Source organism: Pseudorasbora parva, chromosome 17, assembly GCF_024679245.1.
Source record: "Pseudorasbora parva isolate DD20220531a chromosome 17, ASM2467924v1, whole genome shotgun sequence".
In the NCBI taxonomy this organism is placed as follows: domain Eukaryota; kingdom Metazoa; phylum Chordata; class Actinopteri; order Cypriniformes; family Gobionidae; genus Pseudorasbora; species Pseudorasbora parva.
The window spans coordinates 32,024,668-32,049,123 of NC_090188.1; the positions used below are offsets into that span (position 1 = coordinate 32,024,668).

At 37.9% G+C, this 24,456-nt stretch overlaps 1 protein-coding gene across 3 annotated transcripts in view; it reads left to right on the forward strand.

Annotated features, from left to right (window-relative positions):
- The window catches only part of prkg1a (protein kinase cGMP-dependent 1a), a 175,315-nt gene that overhangs the window by 51,737 nt on the left and 99,122 nt on the right, over window positions 1–24,456 (forward strand). For all 3 annotated transcript variants that reach the window (XM_067421958.1, XM_067421957.1, XM_067421956.1), the window contains exon 2: window positions 1,178–1,344. In XM_067421958.1, the coding sequence (XP_067278059.1) occupies window positions 1,221–1,344 (124 nt within the window). In that variant the 5' untranslated portion in view covers window positions 1,178–1,220. The remainder of the gene's footprint in view (window positions 1–1,177; window positions 1,345–24,456) is intronic.

Sequence of the window (24,456 nt, forward strand, 5' to 3'; positions counted from 1 at the left end):
AAGTTAAAGTCAATGCAATTTTCCCCCGGGTGAGACTGTCCATGTGTGTAAGTGAAAGACGCTATGTAAACTACTGCAGAGATCTCAAAAAGGCCTATTTCTGCTTACAGCGGAGCATGGCTGTGGAATGTAAACACCATGTAGTTCATAGGTGAGCGTTTGTGGGTTTTTGTAACTAAATCAGATGTCTGGCGTATGTCCAGGTCTGAAAAAAAGACAAAGTGCTGTAGCAATGATGGGCTTTTGGTCGCGGAGTACTCGGAAGTGTCAAATAAACAGCGATAATAAGATTTGAGGAACACACTCCATCTTTATCAAACTAGGTTTTTCCATCCACCATTGCTTGAGCAATTAAATGTCATTTTTACAGAACTAAATGGAGTTGCATAAATAATGATTTGAGTTGCATTACCAAGCAGATCCCACTTTAAAATGTTAGAGCAAGAAGTTCTGTCTGGCTGCCCAAATAAAAAATAAAATAAAAAATAAACATTTTATGGGACAACAGAGCCACCATGTATTCACTCTTCATAAGTCAGTCTATGTGCATTAGTGAAGTATTTTATCATGAAAAAAAGTTTTACTGAGATACATTTGATATTTCATATCTTTGGATGCGGGTGTGTGTGAAATTATAATTTTCTGACAGTCAATGTTTTATTTTTTTTGGTTTGCTGTGACATTCAGCACAGACTAAGACACGTTGTCTGTTTACTTTTACCTCCTAAAATATCCTCTTCATTTCATCTTCTTTTTTTAAATACATTCCCTGTGGATTAATTCCTGAAGCATCTCATTGGCAATGTTCAGATTACTATCATGCAACTTTTTCTATTTCTACAGTGTATGTAAAGTTTGCAATACATTTGCCAAAATCTATGCAACATGGTACACTGCACTAGATGCTATATTCACCAATGCAAAGTGTTCTGCATTGCCTTGCAGTATCATGTGATGAATGAAACTGTCACCATTGTTTAGTAATATTGATAGTGTCAGCTATTGTTTTTTAAATACATTTTTTTACATATTTTTCTTTACTAGTAGTTTGATTGAATTGCCAAAAGTTTAGATGACAAGTAAGTAGACACCACAAATTAAATGTGCACGTGACAATTTAGCATGGTACTGTTTGACATGTTTATTGTTGCGTAATGCATTTTGTTTCACTTTACAGGTCAAAGGAACTGATCAAGTCAGCTATCTTGGACAATGACTTCATGAAGAATCTGGAGATGTCTCAGATCCAGGAGATAGTGGACTGTATGTATCCAGTGGACTATGACAAAAACAGCTGTATTATTAAAGAAGGGGATGTGGGCTCCCTCGTCTACGTCATGGAAGGTGAGAGATGGGAATGGAACAGTTCCTTTTTAGAGTGAGAGACTGAGCAAAAAGATATATATAGAGGGAGAGCATGACAGAGCGAGAGAGAGCATTTGTTCTTTAAATATGTTCAAGTATATTACATCCAAAATGAAAAGTCTGTTGTCATTTACTCACTGTCTTGTCTTTGAGCCAGAGTCGATTTATGAACATACGTAACAAAAGGAGGAATTTTGCACTATGTCTGAGCTGCTGTTTAATTCTATGAACCTTGATGGCGAGTAACTGTCAGGCTGCAAAAAAAGCTCCATAAACTATCAAACAGTTTTCTTTACCACTTATGTTCTGTCTTCCAAAGCATCTAAGCCATATTAAGTTTTTGTGTAAGGAACAGACTTAAATTTAAACAAAATGTTAATTTTCTGGGTGAAAAAAGCCATCTGAAATGTTTCTATAGTGCCAGATGTCAAACTCAGTCACATTTGGGTTCCTTCTGTAGATCCATTGAGTGGATCAAGAATATTGAACCTATGATTAGATATGTATTGATTGGATGCCTGTTAAATTGATCCAGTCAGAGCAACCAAAGCCTCTGAGAGCTGTTAGCTGTTGACTTCTCCAGTATTAAAACTTCTACTGATATGCAGAGTAGATTGGCCAGATTTTTTTTGCAGTAGTTATTTTCAAATTAGAAATCTGGGGAACTACTTTAATGATTTACCAAATCTTTGACAATAAAAAATGCACAAGAATCGTCTTCTAACATGCATAGATAATGCATGCAGGTTCAGTAATGATTCATGTTTGTTGAAAAACAATGATTATTTAGCGCTTGTATGCAGTGTAGTGAATGAGATAGATGTATACTAGGGCGTAGGGCCCTATTTACACTTGATATTAAGATGCATTTTGTTCAGATCACAAGTAGACAAAGGATTCCCATTTACACCTGTTTTAATCTGTCTTGGACGGGGGTTTGGGACATTGTATAGACAAATGTATGGACATTTTCGGATCTTTCGTTCTAATCAAATCATTTTTATTTATATAACGTTTTTGACAAGTCCAATTGTTTCAAAGCAGCTTCACAGTTTTAACAGGAAGGGAATGCAACAGAATTTGATTTAGCTGTACAGCCGCTCTGGTGAAAATTTTGATGATATCCAACTAATTTCAATTATCATATAGTGTCAATGCGGGCAGAGCAGTAATATAGTTGAAATTTAGGTGTCCCCAACTGAGCAAGCCAAAAGGCAAAGGTGACGGTGGGAAGGAACCAAAACCTCCTTCAGGGCCAGAATGGAGGAAAAAACCTTGGGAGAAACCAGGCTCAGTGGATGATTAAGCTCATGCAATTTACATATGAACATGACCGGAGAAAACAGAAATGCATACAGAGAGCAATAGCTTTCTTTTGTGAAGACAACACTGAACATGGTGAGTGCATGTTAGAAATCAGGAATGGTGAGAGAAAATTGTGTTTGGTATGTTTTTCATCTTCAAACCAAACTTAGGTCTCCAGCTAAAGTTTAAATCCTCTTTGGCTAGTGCAAATCTGATAATGTTTCCGCAGTGATTCAGTAGGTAGAGAAACACATTTGACCACATGAGGATTTACACAACAAAAGCAATCCTGTAAAATGCATTGCTGATTCACTCTGGAAGTGGTCGATAGTGGACAATAGGGGTGGTAGGCCCCACAATACCAATTTGTAATATTTTGTGTTTTTTATTAATTAATTAAAAAAAAATAAAAAAATGCAGTTCCTTAAAATATGGATACTTGCCGTCGATACAATATCCCCACACAAAATATTGTGATACTAGGCTGTATCATTTTTTGTAATTTTGTTATAAGTGGACAAGCTCAAAGCATTTTAGCCCCCATTTACACCTGTATTTAGCACCATCCACTTGTGATACAATGGACCCAAATGGGGCCTCGGTGACCTGAAGCTTGTTGGAGCTTTTTTGACTCCCAAAGTCTGGTTTGTTTGCCTAGTGTGATTTGCTTCTTATGGTGCTCCGTGCCCTGGCCCGCTTAAAGAGGTGGGGTCGAGGCCCTGATTGATTGGGCTTGGGCGCAGTACACATGTAATCTGATCGCTAATCCATGCCATAAATAGCTATTACTCTTGTGTGCGCTACTGTCCTTACGACAACAAACATCTTCTATTACTATTTGGATAGTATACTTTTCTAATAATTCTAGTATTTATAGGTTTATAATGTGTCTGGTTCTCACCTTATTGATGAACATGATTTGTAGTTTGCAAGTAAAGCTGCATATTCCTCCATCAAAGTCAGCTGTCTCAGTGATAATCTTCTGATATGTGCCGTGCAACTGAAGTGAAAATCGTTGGGCCACATAAGTCATAAATCTATTAGAAAGTTTATTAAGAAAAGCACTTTTCTTCCTAGGCTCTGTTCTTCGTACCTCGCTTAATACACCTGAGATCCCAGATCTTTTAATCGTGATAACTGATCTCTGGCTAATTTGTTTCTTCAAACTAATTTGCGGATTGGATTAAAATTAGATTGAGTTATTTGCGATTACTGTGCACTCCTGTGTTCCCTGAAGAGAGCAGATGAATCGATACTCAAAACAACAATCAGCAATGCAGCGATTGGCTGGCAGAAGACAGCAACTTAATGTCATCATATAATTAAAAAAAGCAACCACGAATTTCTGGACCTTTATAAGGAAACTGCCAAGCGACCAAAAAAGACATAAAGGTTATAATAATTAAATTAAATGTGCAGAGTATTTTTCTCACATGATTCCCAATTATTTATATTCACAAATGTATAGTATAGATCTAATTAGCATTTTACAAAATTCAATTAAATTTGAAGCAGATTTTGTTAAGTGAAAATAATAAATAAAGGTGTCATGCACTGTTAAACCTTACCAGGTTCTTTATAAGTAAAATACTGGCAACACTGTTAGTCACTGTATTGGTATAGACACAGTATTATACTGGTAACACTGTTGCCAGTTAGTCACTGTATTGGTATAGACACAGCATTATACTGGTAACACTGTTGCCGGTTAGTCACTGTATTGGTATAGACACAGTATTATACTGGTAACACTGTTGCCAGTTAGTCACTGTATTGGTATAGAGACAGTATTATACTGGTAACACTGTTGCCAGTTAGTCACTGTATTGGTATAGACACAGTATTATACTGGTAACACTGTTGCCAGTTAGTCACTGTATTGGTATAGAGACAGTATTATACTGGTAACACTGTTGCCGGTTAGTCACTGTATTGGTATAGACACAGTATTATACTGGTAACACTGTTGCCAGTTAGTCACTGTATTGGTATAGACACAGTATTATACTGGTAACACTGTTGCCGGTTAGTCACTGTATTGGTATAGACACAGTATTATACTGGTAACACTGTTGCCAGTTAGTCACTGTATTGGTATAGACACAGTATTATACTGGTAACACTGTTGCCAGTTAGTCACTGTATTGGTATAGAGACAGTATTATACTGGTAACACTGTTGCCAGTTAGTCACTGTATTGGTATAGAGACAGTATTATACTGGTAACACTGTTGCCAGTTAGTCACTGTATTGGTATAGAGACAGTATTATACTGGTAACACTGTTGCCAGTTAGTCACTGTATTGGTATAGACACAGTATTATACTGGTAACACTGTTGCCGGTTAGTCACTGTATTGGTATAGACACAGCATTATACTGGTAACACTGTTGCCAGTTAGTCACTGTATTGGTATAGACACAGTATTATACTGGTAACACTGTTGCCAGTTAGTCACTGTATTGGTATAGACACAGCATTATACTGGTAACACTGTTGCCGGTTAGTCACTGTATTGGTATAGACACAGTATTATACTGGTAACACTGTTGCCAGTTAGTCACTGTATTGGTATAGACACAGCATTATACTGGTAACACTGTTGCCAGTTAGTCACTGTATTGGTATAGAGACAGTATTATACTGGTAACACTGTTGCCAGTTAGTCACTGTATTGGTATAGAGACAGTATTATACTGGTAACACTGTTGCCAGTTAGTCACTGTATTGGTATAGACACAGTATTATACTGGTAACACTGTTGCCGGTTAGTCACTGTATTGGTATAGACACAGTATTAAACTGGTAACACTGTTGCCGGTTAGTCACTGTATTGGTATAGACACAGTATTAGTCACTGTATTGGTATAGACACAGTATTAGTCACTGTATTGGTATAGACACAGTATTAGTCACTGTATTGGTATAGACACAGTATTAGTCACTGTATTGGTATAGACACAGTATTAGTCACTGTATTGGTATAGACACAGTATTAGTCACTGTATTGGTATAGACACAGTATTAGTCACTGTATTGGTATAGACACAGTGTTGCCAGTATAATACTGTGTCTATACCAATACAGTGACTAACTGGCAACAGGTGTTTTGTATAAAAAAGTTAGTTGGTAAAAAGGCAAATTGCAAAGTTTGCATCTGTACATTGTGGCAAATCCTGACTAACTTAGAAAAACGAAAGCAATGATGAAACAAGTTGTTTATCAGCAAGAGTTCAATTGCTGATAAATGCAGTTACTCCAGAAAAAGAAAAAAAACTACACAAAGGGATATTACTTAGTGACGAGTTGTGAGGAGAGGCTAAAAAACATGCTAATCAGGAAGCTATTTCAAACCATGCAAACCATCTAACTTTACATTATGTATTTTAAAAACACAAATATTTGTTTACTTACTTGTAGATGTGCGATTCATTGCATTAATCCTTGTTTTCTGACTGAAGATGTAAACAGTTTGAAATAAACGGTGACTTAATGCATCATGGGAATGTAGACCAGTAATTTATCAGTAAATGTTACAGTTATTTCCCTTCATGGGCGCTGAAAGTAATGTACTGTAGTTTATTTTTCGTGCAGCAAAACCTCACCTCATATTACAGTAAAATACTTTCCAATGATGTTAAAGCGAAATACTGGCGATTTTACAGTTATTTACCCAGAAATCTACAGCAAGGTTTAACAGTGTGAAATGGCTTTTAAAAATTGTTATACTGTTGTCTGAGGTCAACTAAGGATGATATATATAGATATATATATACACACTCACATAAAGGATTATTAGGAACACCATGCTAGGGCTGCACGATTAATCGAAATCGAACCACAATCGCGATTTGGCTTGTGTGCGATTATGAAAGCTCAAAGGCTGCGAAGAGCGGCTCTGTGATAAAAGCTGCTCTGTCTGAAAGACTGCGAGTTTGAGTCGCTTATAACGTGCGTTTGAAAAAGCAACACTAGTCAAACATCTTCACAAACTAGTAAAGCGTTCATAAACCTGTTCAACAAAAGACAACGTTTAATAACAAGTTTTACCTCACTTCATATCGTCAGTCGAGTGTTTGTGAGCTGATGTGGCTTCTCATCAGTGTGAGGCAGACGATGCGTTATTTTATAGTAATCTATGTCAATCAGCACTGCATTATAATACACTTTATTATTATGAAAATACCGTTGACAGCTTGAAGAACTCAAATACACCATATTTTGCTGCAGTCGTGTTTATTGTCGTCATGTTTAATCAAAGCATCTCTATCTTCTGTCTACACCGCGTTAGCTTCACATCAGGAATTTCCTGAAAACTAACATCAATTACTTTTCTGAGGCAAATGTGGCGTTTTCCGCTCGAGGGCGCCCTCTGGGTTCCTGTATGAATTAAAAACTTTTGGGTAATCAATAATAAGAAAATTTAATACATTTTAAAACTTAATAAACTTAAAAAATTATAGATTTATTGGACAATCAATGTTTTTCTTCAATGTACAGGAGTTTTTTCCCCCACAGTGGATGAACAAGAGGTTCATATTTCATATTAAAGATAGACTTTAAGAAATTGATATCACACATAAACAACACACACACACACACACACACACACACACACACACACACACACACACACACACACACACACACACACACACACACACACACACACACACACACACACACTCACCTAAAGGATTATTAGGAACACCATACTAATACTGTGTTTGACCCCCTTTCGCCTTCACAATTGCCTTAATTCTACGTTGCATTGATTCAACAAGGTGCTGAAAGCATTCTTTAGAAATGTTGGCCCATATTGATAGGATAGCATCTTGCAGTTGATGGAGATTTGTGGGATGCACATCCAGGGCACGAACCTCCCGTTCCACCACATCCCAAAGATGCTCTATTGGGTTGAGATCTGATGACTGTGGGGCCATTTTAGTTCCGTGAACTCATTGTCATGTTCAAGAAACCGATTTCAAATGTTTTAAGCTTTGTGACATGGTGCATTTTCCTGCTGAAAGTAGCCATCAGAGGATGGGTACATGGTGGTCATAAAGGGATGGACATGGTCAGAAACAATGATCAGGTAGGCCGTGGCATTTAAATGACGCCCAATTGGCACTAAGGGGCCTAAAGTGTGCTAAGAAAATATCCCACACCATTACACCACCAGCCTGCACAGTGGTAACAAGGCATGATGGATCCATTTTCTCATTCTGTTTACGCCAAACTCTGACTCTACCATCTGAATGTCTCAACAGAATTAGAGATTCATCTGAACAGGTAACATTTTTCCAGTCCACCAATTTTGGTGAGCTTGTGCAAATTGTAGCCTCTTTTTCCTATTTGTAGTAGAGAGATTAGTGGTACCCTGTGGGGTCTTCTGCTGTTGTTGCCCATCCGCCTTAAGGTTGTGCGTGTTGTGGCTTCACAAATGCTTTGCTGCATACTTCATTTGTAATGAGTTGTTATTTCAGTCAAAGTTGCTCTTCTATCAGCTTGAATCAGTCGGCCCATTCTCCTCTGACCTCTAGCATCAACAAGGCTTTTTCGCCCACAGGACTGCCGCACACTGGATGTTTTTCCTTTTCACACCATTCTTTGTAAACCCTAGAAATGGTTGTGCGTGAAAATCCCAGTAACTGAGCAGATTGTGAAATACTCAGACTGGCCCGTCTGGCACCAACAACCATGCCACACATTAGGGTGTTCCTAATAATCCTTTAGGTGAGTGTATATATAGTTTTGTATAGGGCTGGGCGATAAAACGATAACGATAATTATCACGATATAATTTTCCTCGATAAAACGATAACAACAGGTCGATAAATTCTCGATATAATGCTTATGCGCTTTGCGTAATGCTGCGCATGCGTATTGCAGACCGGGCTTCTGGGTGCTTCACGCGGTAATGTTTACAGTCAGTGGCTGACAGGCTTGGAGGATCGGAGATAAGTGGAGCGATAAAAATCAGCAATAGTGAGAAAAAATCAGAGCTCACGGCCAGCTTGGAGGACACAGACATCGTTGACAAGTTAGTTCGCTCAACTTCAGTGGTTTGGAGATATTTTGGCGATCCCATCCGACATAAAAAAGAGCGACGTGCGTGGACTGCTTATCATAGGTTTACGTTCACCACACGGAATTTAATTATTAAATTATCGTGCTTCTTCTAAGTTCTTCCATATAACATGCAGCCCAACACAGAGGTAAAGCTACATTAACTACATTCACACCCAGGCTTATTACCTTGTTAGCTGTAGTGGGTGACTTATTTACAACAGGCTAACGTTACCAAACTATAATCACTAAAACATCGGACTTGTACATCGCTATCATAATTGTTTGTCTTTGGTGATGTATTAATGACTCCGCATCGCCTGTATCAAAAGAGAAATAATGTCATCTGGTGTTTAAAATTAATAAAATAGACTAGACAGCCCTTACTGGAGATCCACAAATACTGAACTTTTCTCTCTCCCGACCAGCCTGTCACTGTCGGTGAGGTGTGTTTGTGTGTGTGTGTCGGTGAGATGCACGGTGGACCAATCCACTGTGAGGCAAGAGAAGGGGCCTCAAAATGTTTCTTAAAACGCTTTTTTTTTTTGACCGTTTGCGTTTTTAGTGTTTTACTTACACAATTATATTGAGCGTTTTTGTTCTATTTCAGCTGCGAAAATCGTTCACAGCAGAACCGCAACGCGTCTCACAGCAACGTGGGTAAATGAACGATTCAGTGTTTGAATGAATCGTTTGAATGAACGACTCAATGACTCGCTCATTAAGACGGCCACCTGCTGCCACCTACTGGTGGTTTAATTGGATCTTTAAACATACTTTCCAACATGTCTTATTTGTCTATTCAAAACTACAAATCTCAAAACATTATTTAATGCTGTTGTAATTTTTCAGTGTAAATTATTTAATTTGAATGGTAACAGCCCTTATAGTGTTTTATTTTAATTTAATGTATTGATCAAAATTACAAATATAAAATGAAACATGAAGCTTAGCCTATATTTAACAAGATTAAGGGAAAATGCCCTTTATAAAAGGTGAAAATATCACAAATTTCAAATGATTCAATAAAAATAAAAACCACAAATATGCAGATTTAAATATGTCAAAGCTGATTGAACACTGGTTAGAATATTGCTTCAGAATAAATTATATTTACAACACACACACACACACACACACACACACACACACACACACACACACACACACACACACACACACACACACACACACACACACTCACACACTCACACACACTCACACACACACTCAAACACACACACTTTTCCGGACAAGCTAATTTTTTACTTGGACAAGCTTGAACGATTTACTTGTTCGAAGGACAAGCACATGAACATGCTTAATTTCAAGCCCTATATAATGATATATTATTGATATATAGTGTTGAGTAAAAAAATGCTGACCACAGTTAAGATTTTAATAAATAAATCTACCTCAGTTTAAATAAATTGTTCACTTGTTTGTCATGTTTTGACAATAAAGGATAGTTTAAAACCACAGCTAACTGTCTGTTTTCTACATTTTTCACTCAGGAGCAAAAATATGCCTTTAAACTTTAAAGAAATAAAGATTTTACATTTATCGTGATATTTATCGATATCGACTGATATGGTAAATTATATCGTGATAATTTTTTTGGGCCATATCGCCCAGCACATATCGCCCAGTTTTGTAGAAAGTCTTTTGTTTAAAGTGAATTTCGTTTTGTATAAATTGTATTTACCTTTTGATCAATGTTTCATCTAATTGCCTGTATATTTAATAAGAACCAAACCAAGAATGTCAGGAATGGATTGACGTAACGCACCCATTGGCCTGTTTCCGTGGCCTTTGAGTAAGGCTGAAACCATATAGGGGTGGGAATCTTAAGGTACTTAATGAGTCAATCCGATTTCCAAAACGATTCTTAACATACGTTTTTGGTAACTAATTATCCTGCTGTGTAAACATGAACTTTACATTTTAAACAAAGTTAAGTTACTATGTTTTTTTGTTTATAGTTAGAATATCTGTTTGACAGTATTGCTATATTAAAAATGATAATGAAGATTTCTTTCAACACTTATTTTATTAACGAAGTTATATTCATGATTAACAAGCTCTTAATGAAACATGGCAAGCCATACAAATTGCATAGAACAATCGTTAAGAATAAACAGTTCTCAATTTAGTGTGGCAATTTCTCAGTGTTTTTAGAACATTTAAAAAAAAAAATGTCTCTAAAGCAAAACAAGTTTATTTTGGTTAGAGCCAAGCAAAACATAGGCTAATACAGAAGACAAACGGCAGGGGACAAAAATATCAACATCTAGGCCTACCATAGTTTATCTTGTATATTATACTTTTAAGTTGAAGTTCTGTAGGAACAGCAGTTGGTCCACGTTCAGAAGTAAGTGTGCTTCGCTGTGCTGTAACAATATCTCCTGCAGTGGAGAAGACCCTTCTCTGCAGAGACAATGGTTGCAGGAATGCATAAATATCTCTTTGCCATTTCGGAGAGCAAAGGAAATGACACCTTATTGACATAAGTTGAGGGGGTCCTCTGTTAGAGGAAGTGGTGGAGTACTGCAATTTCTGGTCATCTCCTCTTCAACCAAGGCACTGGCTGACTGATGATGATGATGTAGTGTATCTGAAGCATCAGAGAAGGTCTGTCCCAGCAGACTGTGAAGCAGAGATGAAGCTTTTCCTTTTGAAGTAGTAGGACAGTCATCCTGCAACTCTATGACTTCAGGATGTGGGCTTCTTTCACTGTGCTGTCTTCTGGATTGTCATGCTCTTTGGCCCCATATTCCTGCTTTCAACAATAATAATAAAATAAGCCAAAAGATCAAAAATAACTGGTCCAGTAATTCATTGAGGTAATGTAATCCACAGTATACATTATTTGGACACACTAATAAATATTTAGAGAAATTAGAGAGATTAATTTAATAAATCTAAGACATGAAATCACACAAATAAGCCTTAATAATATTAAGACAGTAATATTGCACTTTGTAATGTCACATGCTAAAACTGTCATTAATGATCAAAGATATTGTGTAAAAATAATTACCTCTTGTAATGATGAAGCTTCAGTAATGTTACGTGTAGCTGTATTGCTGAAGAAGGTTCCAAGACTTCCAAAAACTCAAAGGATCACAAAAACTTGTCTTTACAAGAAACATCTAACACTTCCTTAGAACATTACAAACACAGAAGGGCATCTAAGGTGTTAACATCAAGACCAGACGAAGACATGGTGACAAAACAGAAACTAGGAAGAACATGAGGAAAACACAGGAGATGAAGGCTGGACTTGTGACAAGTAATCACTGTTTTGTAAGTTTCCTCCCTTTTTTCTTTGGAAAGAAAAGGCAGTGCCTTAAAGCGCGGGTCTCCTGTCAATCAGCAACAGTCCCAATTGTAGCTCTGACTGTTTGACTAGTCACAGTCATAAGAAAATTAAATAAAATCTAATCTAACTGTACAGTTAACATGATTTGTGGGTGGAGAAGCGGCGAACAGGCAATGCCAGCGTCCTCTCCCCCACGTTGCTAGGCTACAACCCTCAAAAAGTGGGAGAACTTGCAAAATAGCAGGGTGTTCAAATACTTATTTTCCTCACTGTATGTCTTAATTAAGGTAGGTCTATAGATAATGATATTTGTGGCTGCACCGGGTCCATCATTACTATAGGTTAAAGTTAAGCCACTGACTAATCATGAGTTGTATGGCCCCAAAAAGTTTAAGAAATTTTTATTTAGACAATGGCTATATGAACTGTAGGCTACATCAATAAATTACGACAATTCTGCCACTGATATTGGCAGCAGAAGATTGTATTTTACACTGAGCTTGCTGCTGCTTTTAAAACATGGAAGTGTGACAAATTCACATAGCCTACCCTATAAATTCTCTAATGTGGATAAATATATTGTATATATCACTACACAACACATGTCCTTATTAGGAGAAAATATGTTCTTTTAAGAAGAAAAATGTTGTTTTAATGACATATCTCATTATTATGAGATAACGTCGTTAAAATGACATAACATCTTGTTATTACGACATTGAGTGGAAAAAAATATGTATGTGGCAGCAATGTCACCATAGGATTGTGTCAGCCACCGGTTTCTGATATTGTTACATCTTTCAATTTCTGTGGTTTAATGAGACCAAAGAGCTTTTGTGTTTCCTTAGGATCACAGGATTTTCTCCGTCTTTCCTCTTTGTGTTCAGGAGGGAAAGGAAGAACACTTGGTTTAAATTAAAGGGTTTCGTTAGTCATGCTCCAGAGATTCGATGCTTTTGTGGTACAAATTAGGCTCTTTCCCAATACACCATATCCTGGCACAAGCCAATTAGAAATGGAGACAGAGTGGATATTGGCAGCATACATTTCCATAACACATCACAATATGTTTTTTTTTCTTTGTAATAATGCAACAAATATAATAAAACGTAGACAAAACCAATGTAAATCAATTGAATCTATCTCACCATTAGCTCTACCACATGCCATAGAAAACAGCAGCTGATCAGGAAGAGCAAAAGGTTTTTAGAGAATGGAGATGGGGAGAGAGGGTGAAGGAGGGCTATTCCTTTGAGATGTTCTATTAGAAAGAGAAACAAACTTTTCATAGCAGGGATTCTGTCATTCAGATTGAATTATTTACATGTGAGGCTGAAATAGACTATTCAGACTGTCAAAGGCAAAGCAGTAGAGCGCTTGTGAGATACAAAATGACTCCTATTCAGTGATCCTCCTTTCAGATCATCTATTTATCAACACTGAGGGCTACATTCCATAGTAAAAGGTCAGTGATGGAGGTTAGAGGATCAATAATAGTAATCTGAGTTAAAGTGACCAGCATTTCCATTTGAAGGCCAAAATTACACTAAGCAAGTCCTGTATTTTGGGTCGAAATGAAGCTTTTGTTGATGAGATATATGAGGGGGTGGATAGAGTATTTAAGTTCTCAGTCACACAAGAGGGACGTTTAAGCTGCGATAATTAGTTCAGCCTTACGATAGGAGAGCCTAGACAGGAAATGATGCCCTGCATGCTATTATTGTGCTTTGAATGTCATATTAGCCTGTGTGCTGAAGTTGCCATGCTAATTAGCCCCAATCTGAATAAATAAAGATATGCTTAAGGACTGTAGATAATGTCAGCTCTAATACAGCTTGTGTATCTGATGCATGATTTCATATTACCCAAAATGAGGAGAAGCCGACCACATAAACCCTGCATATGGAAAGGAAATAAGTGTTACTATTTAAAGACATGAAATCAAAATTGACCCTATGCATGACTAATCAGGGCACATTATCTTAAATAAAAAATGTTTTGATCAAAATGATATTCGTTTTCCAATCTCTGAAATTGTGGTTGACTCATATGTTTCAGCATCAGTTCGGTTTCACCACAGTTTTGGCCACCCACTTTTGTAGCATTTAAGAAAGGGAAGAGGGGAGATCGACAACACAGCAATGGCTTCTGATTCAGAGTTTTATTTTGCTCTCATTGAGTTAAAAGCATAAAAAAAAAAAGAATAAAAATAAATCATCCTGCAATTGACCATTTATACACAACAAATTGAACATATATTGCACATGGTTTTGTAAGCACAAATCCATATATGCTGTGGGTCACCTGTTTTGTCCCTGGATCAACATATTTTGTTATTTTTTAACACGGATGTTTTCTGGGATCTTAAGGGGGGGGGGGGGGGGCACTCAGTTTCAGTCAATCTCATGTCAATCTTGAGTACCTATAGAGTAGTATTGCATCCTTCATATCTCCGAAAAATCTTTAGTTTTATTATATTTATAAAAGAAATATAGGCTGTACCGAGTCTTTCCGGAAAAAAACGAGCGCCTGGAGGCGTATCGTGGGGGCGGAGCTAAAGAATGACAAGAGCGCACAAAGCGGTGACGTCCTCAAGCGTGGAGAAACCCATGGCTATCGATCTCAGCTAATAGATATATGATCCAGAATCATTCGGAGGCTGAAATAAATTGAACAGGAGAAACAGCAACAGCAGGACGTCCGTCTCTGTGGTATGTACTGTATTTAGTGGCCTGTCAACATTTGTGTCTTTACTCGCAGTTTATGAGGACATGATTCGGTTTATGGACTATTGTATGCGACTAAACCTTAGCAGTAGCAAGCAAAACGGTTTTGCACGTCAGACTAGTGTAACGTCATACATAGAATAACAATGGAGTAACCCTTGGTGCATTTGAATGACGAAGCACGCGATCGTGTCGTTTACTGATGTTTACTCACGTGACGATAGCCAACAGCACAGACATTTGAAGCAGTTTTACTCACCGGCTGCTTCCAAAGCAGGACCGAACCTTTATCGAAAACACACTTCTTTGGTATGATTTGGTGAAGTCCTGTGACAGCAGTGGCGTGGAAATCCACTTTGCGACGCGACTGAAGCGATGTTGTGAAGCTTCCCGTCATTTCTGCGTTCAAATCAGTTCAAATGCAGCGCTGCCTTCCCGGAATGCTGTGCTGAAGCGTTGAAGTCGCTCGACGTCACCCATTAGTGGAGCGCGGCGCGGACTATAACGACATAAGTGTTCACGGACGACTGGATCTGCACCTGAGTGAGTATATAGGCGGCGTGCATTTCCTCTCTCGCTCTAGTCACGTGCGCGCACCCTACCGGGAGAAGAGCCCGTACGGCCCATAAAAAAGACCTTCCACTCTATCGACGTCAAGCCGACCCATACTCGAAAAAAATTCTCCGAAACTTGTGAGAAACCGGAAGGAGTATTTTTAACACAGAAATTCAAACGTCAAACGTCCAACATTAGTTTTTGAAACTGTCTATGTTTAGGATGGGAATCTAAGTCTTTAACAGTGTAAAAAGCTCAGTATGCATGAAACAGCACCCCCCCCCCCCTTACCATATCCCTACCTCTAAACCAGATCTTACCCATAACCTAAAATCAGAGGGAAAGAACAGGTGAATAACCCTGGTGGCCTAAACTTGACATAAATTGTAAACTCATCCCTCAAATCTGACTGGTTGACTGGAATGTTCTTCCATGATCAACAAGGATGGTGCAATTATGTTCACCGTATCCTGTGGCAGCTATAATTTAATGAGCAAATAAATGTACTGCAGTGTGAGTGCAAACAGCTTCTGAAATATATATATGAACATGCTTTTGCATCTTCAATAACTTTTAAAGGCATAATTTGCATACTTTTTTTATACGCCGTTTGATCTGTAATTGGACTGTAAAGGCCAAAATAAGTCTTCTACAGTTTTCAGGGCAAGGGCCCCTTAAGCGATAGAGAAATGGAACAGGGACCCCTGACACAAAATGTGTAAAATAGAGCTACGATTTGATTTAAGAACAAGTTATATTAAGACAGTAGATCAGAACTATGAACATTATTGTTGTTGTACAGGCATCACACTGTATATTACTTGTAATTGTTAAAATTGACATTTATGCATCATAACAAACATGTTGCAATAAAAAAAATCATAATTTATTAGTTTACAGTTGTAAATTATTGTAATGAATTTGCAGAGTAATTTTACTAATCAGATGGATAATTAAACATTTACCTGAACTTTAGCTTAAAATGAACTAAAACTTCAGATTTTAATTGCTCTGTGATATGGAGTTCAGATTTAATGTGTTAGCAACACCTCCACCATAACAACACTAGCAATGTATTGTGAGACATTACTTTTACAATCAATTTGCTTGTAATTTAAAAAAAAAATTATACAAAAAAAAAATATTTCTAGTAATCTTCTGCATTTACATTGCACACATCTATTTTGACATGCCACATTTTTGTCCTGGGCTAGTTATCACTGTCAATTGCAATTTTGAAACTGAATCATGCATTTATATGTAGATGCCACTTCCAAAACTTTGCAGTGTGTAATTGCCCATCGTTCCTCTTAGCAGCATGAAAAACATTACTTTTATTCAATGGATTATAAATGGACATGTAGTCTCGAAAGCACGAAAGAGTGCTTGCTTTACAATCACAATTAACCATGTCTCAGTTCGAGATCTCACTATTGGACATTGCGTTCAAAAGATCAACAGACATGTCTGTGTTTGGTCAATGCCACTGCAAAAAATGCGCTGTAAAATTTAACACATTATTTGTTATCAAACCCTAATTTGCAGACACCCTGCAATACCTCTGAAGGACCCCTGGTTGGAAACCCTTGGTCTATGATATTCAGCACAACATTTTTGACAATTTAGTTTAGGGTTTAATATCCAGTGTGATTAAAATGGCTGTTGTATCCTAAATATTTAACTTTCTGTAGTGATATGTGAAACTGGATATTTATTGAGAAAAAAAAATGTAGGGTGGGATTTTGTAGTTAAGGTGTTAAACAGCTGGTTGGGTATAAGCCCAAGGTGAGAGGGATTTTATGATACAGCAGAAAAGAAAACCCTTTTTAGAGGCAGAGCAAGGTGTGTGTGTGTGTATATATATAGGCCTGTCGCGATAGTCGATAAAAAAATTAATCGCTCGATAATTTTTCCGGCCGCGATAATTGCCATTAGCATGCTTTTTTGTTTTCCTCGTCTCTCTCGTAGACTGCGCGCGCCTCGTCCGTTTGGGGAGGTGTTTATACTCGACACGCAGACCGGGTGCGGCGTGATGAGACGTCATTCTCATGGCTCTTCGGTTGCGGAGCCCATAGACCGTAAAAAAATATGGACGACTCGACATCATCCGTTTCCGCTTGGCAGATTTGAAGCTTTCAGGCGGCCTTGCACGGCGCGGACATCTTGGGACCGAGTCTGCGCAGTAGCGATTTCGGGACCGGAGTTGCGCAGTAGAGCGCACGAAGTAGAGCAGGAAGTACAGTCGCGATATCAAAAACCCGCCCACACTCTCGCAGATGCAGAACAATTAATAATGTTGGTGTGAAATAAACAGTTATGGAAATGTAGAAATTAAAGCTAAAGCTCCAATCTGCTCCCAAAAATTTCGAAAAAAGTCCGTTAGTGCCTCACTGACAACTTCACTCAGAGAAGCCGTCAGTCTCAGCTGTCAATCATGATGTCACACACCCCGTTTTTATAGCATCAAATAACTAACTCAAAGTAAACTTATTTTTAAAACGAACACCTGAAATGAAATCATCGTGATGATAACTGCCTTCAGTGACATAAAATAACTTTGGGGAACATTTTTTGAAGTGTAATTTTATTATTTAGTTTGCCTCGCGTCCATTAGAAAACACAGAGGGGCGGCTATACTGGGACCGGTCACCGGGGGGCGATCGAGGCGCGAAAGCTTCAGTAAATGAGAGGGAGACTGCAGGCTTGGCGGAGCCACACACAAAGTTACGAAATTTGCCGCGCGCACCCTTGCGCTCGAGCAGACGCGTCGTGTATAAACGAGGCTTAAAGCTACACTGAAATTTGATAAACGCAACTTAATTCTTCAGTTCAATCTTTGTGTGCTAAAAAGGCACAAGTTCCTGTAGAAATAGCAATACACATTCTTCTTTTTTGCCAAATAAATGAAAAGCATGTCATCAATTTATTCTCTCTTGCTGTATCAAAATATCTCTTTCCTCAGAGATAATCAAGTTCAGTTTGTGCATGATTAGGCTATGATATAATTTTTTTTTAATGCTGTATACTAAATTGTGGATAAATATCATATTCTGAATTATTTCTGGATAAAAAAAATAATAATAAAAACAAGAACCGTACAGAACGGAAAACCGTGACCCTAAAACCGTGATATGAACCGAACCGTGGGTTTTGTGAACCATGCTGCCCCTAATATGCACCTAAAACACAATCATCCGTTGCAGTTTTCATCCATTTTATTTATTGTTTTTGGTACTTATTTAAATGCATTTTTTATTTTTTAAACAGACTGAGAGGCCATGCTTTTATTGTTTAACCACTTTATTGTGGTTATTTGAAATGTTTTCCATTTTTGGTGTTAAATAATCTTTAGAAATTAAAGTTTATTGATCTTTGAAAAGGTGTACCTGCATTTTATGCCATTATCATTATTTTAGATGAAAATGGTTTTAAAACTACAATATTATCGTTTATCGCATTCATTTCTTGGCCAATTTATCGTCCAGCAAAATTTGTTATCGTGACGGGCCTATATATAAATAGAATAACATTCACTGCTGAATTGAGCCCAATTTGACAGTTTTGATTTCAGGCTGATATTAATGATGACAAATGTACAGGCACAGATTGACTATTGGACCCATAGTCCTCTAAATCCAAGGGGGCCTCAATCTGTAACCAGTTTTTCCAACAATCACTCATTCCAAACCACTTAATCACTTCATGCTGAATGGATTTATTCAGGTAAAAAAAACCTTGAATAGATTATACTAATGGGTAAATCTTCTGTTCTCGCAGTCTTGTTAGTGTCTTGTTAGTTTTCATTCACTTTATAACCATCAGAACCAAAAGGTCAGATAAAGGCATGAAAGGTCGGCGGGGAGAGAGTGAGTGCAGAGGTGGTGCTACAAATATTCATTATCTGTCACTGACAGGCTGGATTGTAAATTTACCATCATTTCCTTTATTTGATCTGTCAGTCAATATTGTGATGTCATTTTTTACGAGACATTGTAATCACAAGAATTTCTGTTGCATTTAGTCTTATCCGATGGCAGGTGTTATGTTGCCTGTTCTTGGCTTCTTTTAATTTGGTTCACTCATTTTGACAGAAGCCACCTTGTGATTTGGTCACCCAATTAAATGAACAGTGTCCCATGAATTATTCCACTGGTCTACAGGTGTGAACTTGTTTCTTGTCCTATATCCCCTCACTCGTATCCCTTTCTCCTGTTCTATGGGTTTTCATTTACTTTTTTTTCTTTAAACCTTTTTTTTTTTAAATCCATTTTAGCATCCTTTAAAGTGAGAATACATCTAAGAATAGACAGTCAGCAGTAGGCATGTGACGGCATCAAATTTTCATGTTGGGATCAATTGCTAAAGCTTTTATTACTGTATCCGGTATCATCACTGCTTTTATTACTGTATCCGGTATCATCACTATCAAAATAAGTTGCCAAAAAAAGTACTGTCGTTCTATAACAGGTGAGGTTTAAAAATGTATAAAGTTTGTTCAGATTCTTCCTCACTGCACTCTAGTGGAGGAGCCATCAGCCACCCAACCTCTCCCTGGTCCTTCAAGATTTAGGGAGGTGGAAAGAGTGTAGCGAATCACACTCTCCCTGTGAAGACTGGGGGCTGGCTCGTCGCCCTCAGCAACCTCCCAGGGCAGACCTCAGGACTATCATCAATAGGCTGGTGCCCCCACGGGATGGGGCATGTCAAACATTTGCTCGCCCCGCCCCATTACCCTTTCTAAACCACTCCATCCGTGACGCCTTTCCAGTGAAATTATATGTTTAAGAAGTTATATGTTCTGTGTTATAAATCCTGCCATCATCCAGGACATAGAAAATCTAGAAAAATCTAAAATCCTGCCATCCCAGGCCCGACCTGTGGAACCTTTATGTTTTGCCCCTGATGGGCACCAACTGAGGGACACTGGGCTTTCGCCTGCAGTTATTGAGACCATCCTAAGTGCTAGGGCTTTATCCACTTTATGCCAATAAATCAGGGGATTTGAAAGATGGTGTACGACACATAATGTAGATCCAGTTAACTGCCAGGATGCTTTAGTTCTGGACTTTCTGTAAGAAAAACTGTCAACAGGCAACTTTTTTGGCTTGCCATATCCTGTTGGATGGGGTGCAGCTTGGGACGCATCCTCTGCTCGCTCGCTTCATTTGTGGGGCCAGGAGGTTGAGGCCTCTCTTTGAACCTCTAGAGTTAGTTTCTGATAAACTCCTGACCCTAAAGATGTTTTTTTTCTTCTTATGGCTATAACTTTTTTATAAAGAATTGGCGATATGCAGGCTCTGTGTATATATATACTGCTTAGACTTTGCCCCAGGATTGGTGAAAGTGATTTCTACATCCTCATCCTGTCTACCTGCCTATTGGGTGACACCTAAGGGTGTCACGGTTTCGATTTTAAATCAAAATCGACCGAAATTAAGTCACAATCTCGCACTCGAATTAAAAAAATGAAATCGTTGATGCTACCGCGCACCCATGTCACGTCCGGTTGCTTGCCAAGCCGAAAAAAACCCACCTGTTGAAGTGCTGCGAGTCAACCTCCTCTAACTAAGCTAAAGCCACTCAAAAGATAGCATGGCAACTGCAGATGCAGGAGACCCTTCAACAGAACTTGAACCCCCTCCTCTTTCACTGAAGCAGCTAATTTCGTGGATGAATAATTTTCGTCAAAAACCTTTTTTCACATACGAAAACGAGATGATAACTAAATAAAACCTAGTGTTTGAATGACAAAAATTATGACGAAAATCTACTATCATTTTCGTCAATGAATAAAAATGAAAGATGTTAGGGAGGGATGATTAGTGAAGAGATGCAGTCAGAATGGATGTCCTGTGAAAAAAATGTGCACATTTGAACTGTAACATGCGGATCTAACCACGGGGAAACCATAGGGGGAAACGCGTGTCCTTCAGGCTCACGCATCTACAATACAGCACTTCAGAATGGCTCAATCAATGAATAGCGTACACTTATGCCAGGCAATTGTTTATTAACTAATGCTGATGAATAATGACAATGTTTACCTTATGATGTTTATATAGTTATATGTTTTAGACTGTTGTAACAATGCATATTTTATCTCCCTCATCTGAACTTGAATTAGCATCCTGCAAGTGCAATAGAGGCGCAGGCATTTCAAAATAAGATTCATTGTGTATTTAGGCGAAAACCACGCTACAAAATCCCAAGTAGAATACGCTCTACACTCTGTAGCGCTCTGGGAACAAGAAAACCCAACATGACATCATGACTTTGCGTAAACATACACGCCACTTTCTAAAGCCAAGTGGTGTGTAATCTTTATGCATTTTGAGCTATCCGCGTGTATGTCTATGCCATGTGATTCCGCGTGTATGTGTACACTGAAATTAACCATCATCTCCGAGTGTATGTCTGCGTCATGTGATTCCGCCAACCTGATCTTACAGAATGAATATTTATAGCCTAATTTTATATTTTGGAGCAAATAACTAACCTACACTCTTGGAAGAAAAGGTTCTATCGGCGCTACATATTTGGATCCCTTAAACGGTTATTTATAGAAGTATCGTTGAGTATACTCCAAAGACTCTTTTATGATAAAAGGGTTCTATAATGACAAGAAAGTATAACTTTTGGCACTTAAAAAGGGTTTTTATATAGAACACTGCAAAAAAAAATGCATTTCTTATCAAAGAAAAAAATGCATTTCTTATCTTAGCAAAAACTCTCATAATTTTGAGTTATTTTCCCCCAAAATAAGACAATTACTTTTGCTTGTCTAGTAAATACTTCTTGTTTTAAGAATGTTTAGATGTTTGGACTAGAAACAAGACAAAAATACTAAGTAAGAAAAGCATTTTTTGCAGTGAACTTTTTAGGGGTTCCAACTACGTAGCGCCGATAGAACCTTTTAAGGTTCTATATACCTTTTCTTCTAAGAGTGTACCCTAACCTACCCACTCTCAACAATATAAAACACGTAACAGGCAAATAAATGTACAGTCAAATGTATTTATTGCAAAAACTGACCAAAAAAACTGTATAAAAGTATTAACTCTCAGTCTTCTGAAGTCATCTTCAGAGTTGATCTTAATGTTTTAGTCATTAAAATGATGATCACGCCCCTTTGCGAACAGAACATACTAGTGGTGTAATGGATCACAAAACTCACGGTTCGGATCACATCACGGATCACGAGTCACGGATCGGATCATTTTTCGGATCAGAAAAAAGGGGAAGGAGACTGTTTTTATATACTTTCCATTTATTGTATGAAAAATGTTTGTGTTAGCATAACCTATATGGTTATGGTTTTAACAAATATACAATAAATAACCAGCTGAATAAATCACATTTTACTCAGTTGTTAAAGTGTAAAATCTGAAATACAACCTGTGATGTGAAAATGGGCCTCAGCATATAATGAAAAAGAAAAAAAAGATTAGGATGTCAAAATTCTCAGGGGAGAAAGAGTGGTTCTCTCACATCTGTTTAACACATATTTGTTATTTTTATTTTAAAATGCAAAAGTTGGTACTGAACATGGCTTGTCATCATTGCAATTCTCTTTGTAGGTCTACACTCTTTTAGATATATCATGTTTACACACACTACATTTAAACAATGTTTTACTCAACTCATTACTTTACCTAAAGAATGCCCTTTTCTTTGCTTTACCCAAGGCAAAAAGCCATGTGTTGACTTGGAAACAGAGTAGCCTAACTTTACATTATATGCATCAGTGGGGCAATTACTAGATTTACACATGAATACATGTTTTAATGCAGACAGCGCACTGTCACTTTAATTCAGTGCGTCCAGCACATCAGAAAATAGACTTGGTGCGGAAACGATCGCCGCACTTCTCACTGACGGACCGACACTGCATGCAGTGTGAAAACTGTAATCTGTTAACAAGGGCACGGAAAAAACATGCACCGCAAACAGACTAGGCTATGTGTGAACCGGGCATCACAGTAACATTACCTACATACTGTTACAGTTTTGTCCACCACCCTTCTTCCATCATCATTATATTTCACGGGGAACCCTAAATGCTCTCATGCGATGTGAATGACGCGGGAGGCTTTTCAAGTTCTGCGCCTACGCTAGCCATTGTTGACTGATTATGCCTTCACGTGAACACATGCTGCGTGTAGTTTCACTGAAACTCGGCATCGAGTTAAAAGGAGCAAAATTACTTAAAAAGCAACATCGGCAAATAAATGGCCTTTTATTCTGCGATCGCTAAACAATTAAGATTAATCCGCAAGTTTAAAAAAAAGTGCAATACATCCGCGGGTCACGTGCGTTCCGAAACGTGGATTGTGATCCGTTCGCGAACAAATCAACTGCAGTCCGTTACACCCCTAGATCGTACACGCACTCGTTCATATTTCTCATTCAAATGATACACACTACTCTTTAGTATGACACAATCGGTCACGAGACACGAGAGCCAATGGCATTTTACAATCAAAGCTGACGTAATGACACAATTGGTCACGAGACACACGACAGCCAATGCTGTCAGAGTTGACCTGACGTTTCTTCCGGCTGCAATATTTGAAAAAATCTTGGACTCGCCGTTCTGATTGCTTTTGGGGATTTTCTTCACACAAATTTAGTCGTTTGACCTCAGAACACTTGGAATATTTGTACTTTCTCAATAAATTATGCATGCAGTCGTATCTGCCTGTCTTTCCTGTAGCTCAATGAGTAGAGCATGGCGCTAGCAACGCCAAGGTCATGGGTTCGATTCCCAGGGAAAGCAAGAATTGACAAAAATGTAAAATGTGTACCTTGAATGCAATGTAAGTCGCTTTGGATAAAAGCGTCTGCCAAATGCATAAATGTAAATGTAAAAATGTACTCAAAAGTCCTGTGATTTAATTTTCAGCATCCATTTAATGACACGTTTAATACACACAGACAAAAAAATCTTAACTCTCAAGCATTAGTGTTTATAGGTGCTAAAATTATCTCTCGCCAAGCACCAAATGCGAGTAATATACAAAACCAATCACCAGATGTCAATCGCCAGTAACATTTTAATAAATTCAAACAATGAAATGTGAGAACATGAAAGTGGAAAAATGTGAACAACGTTTG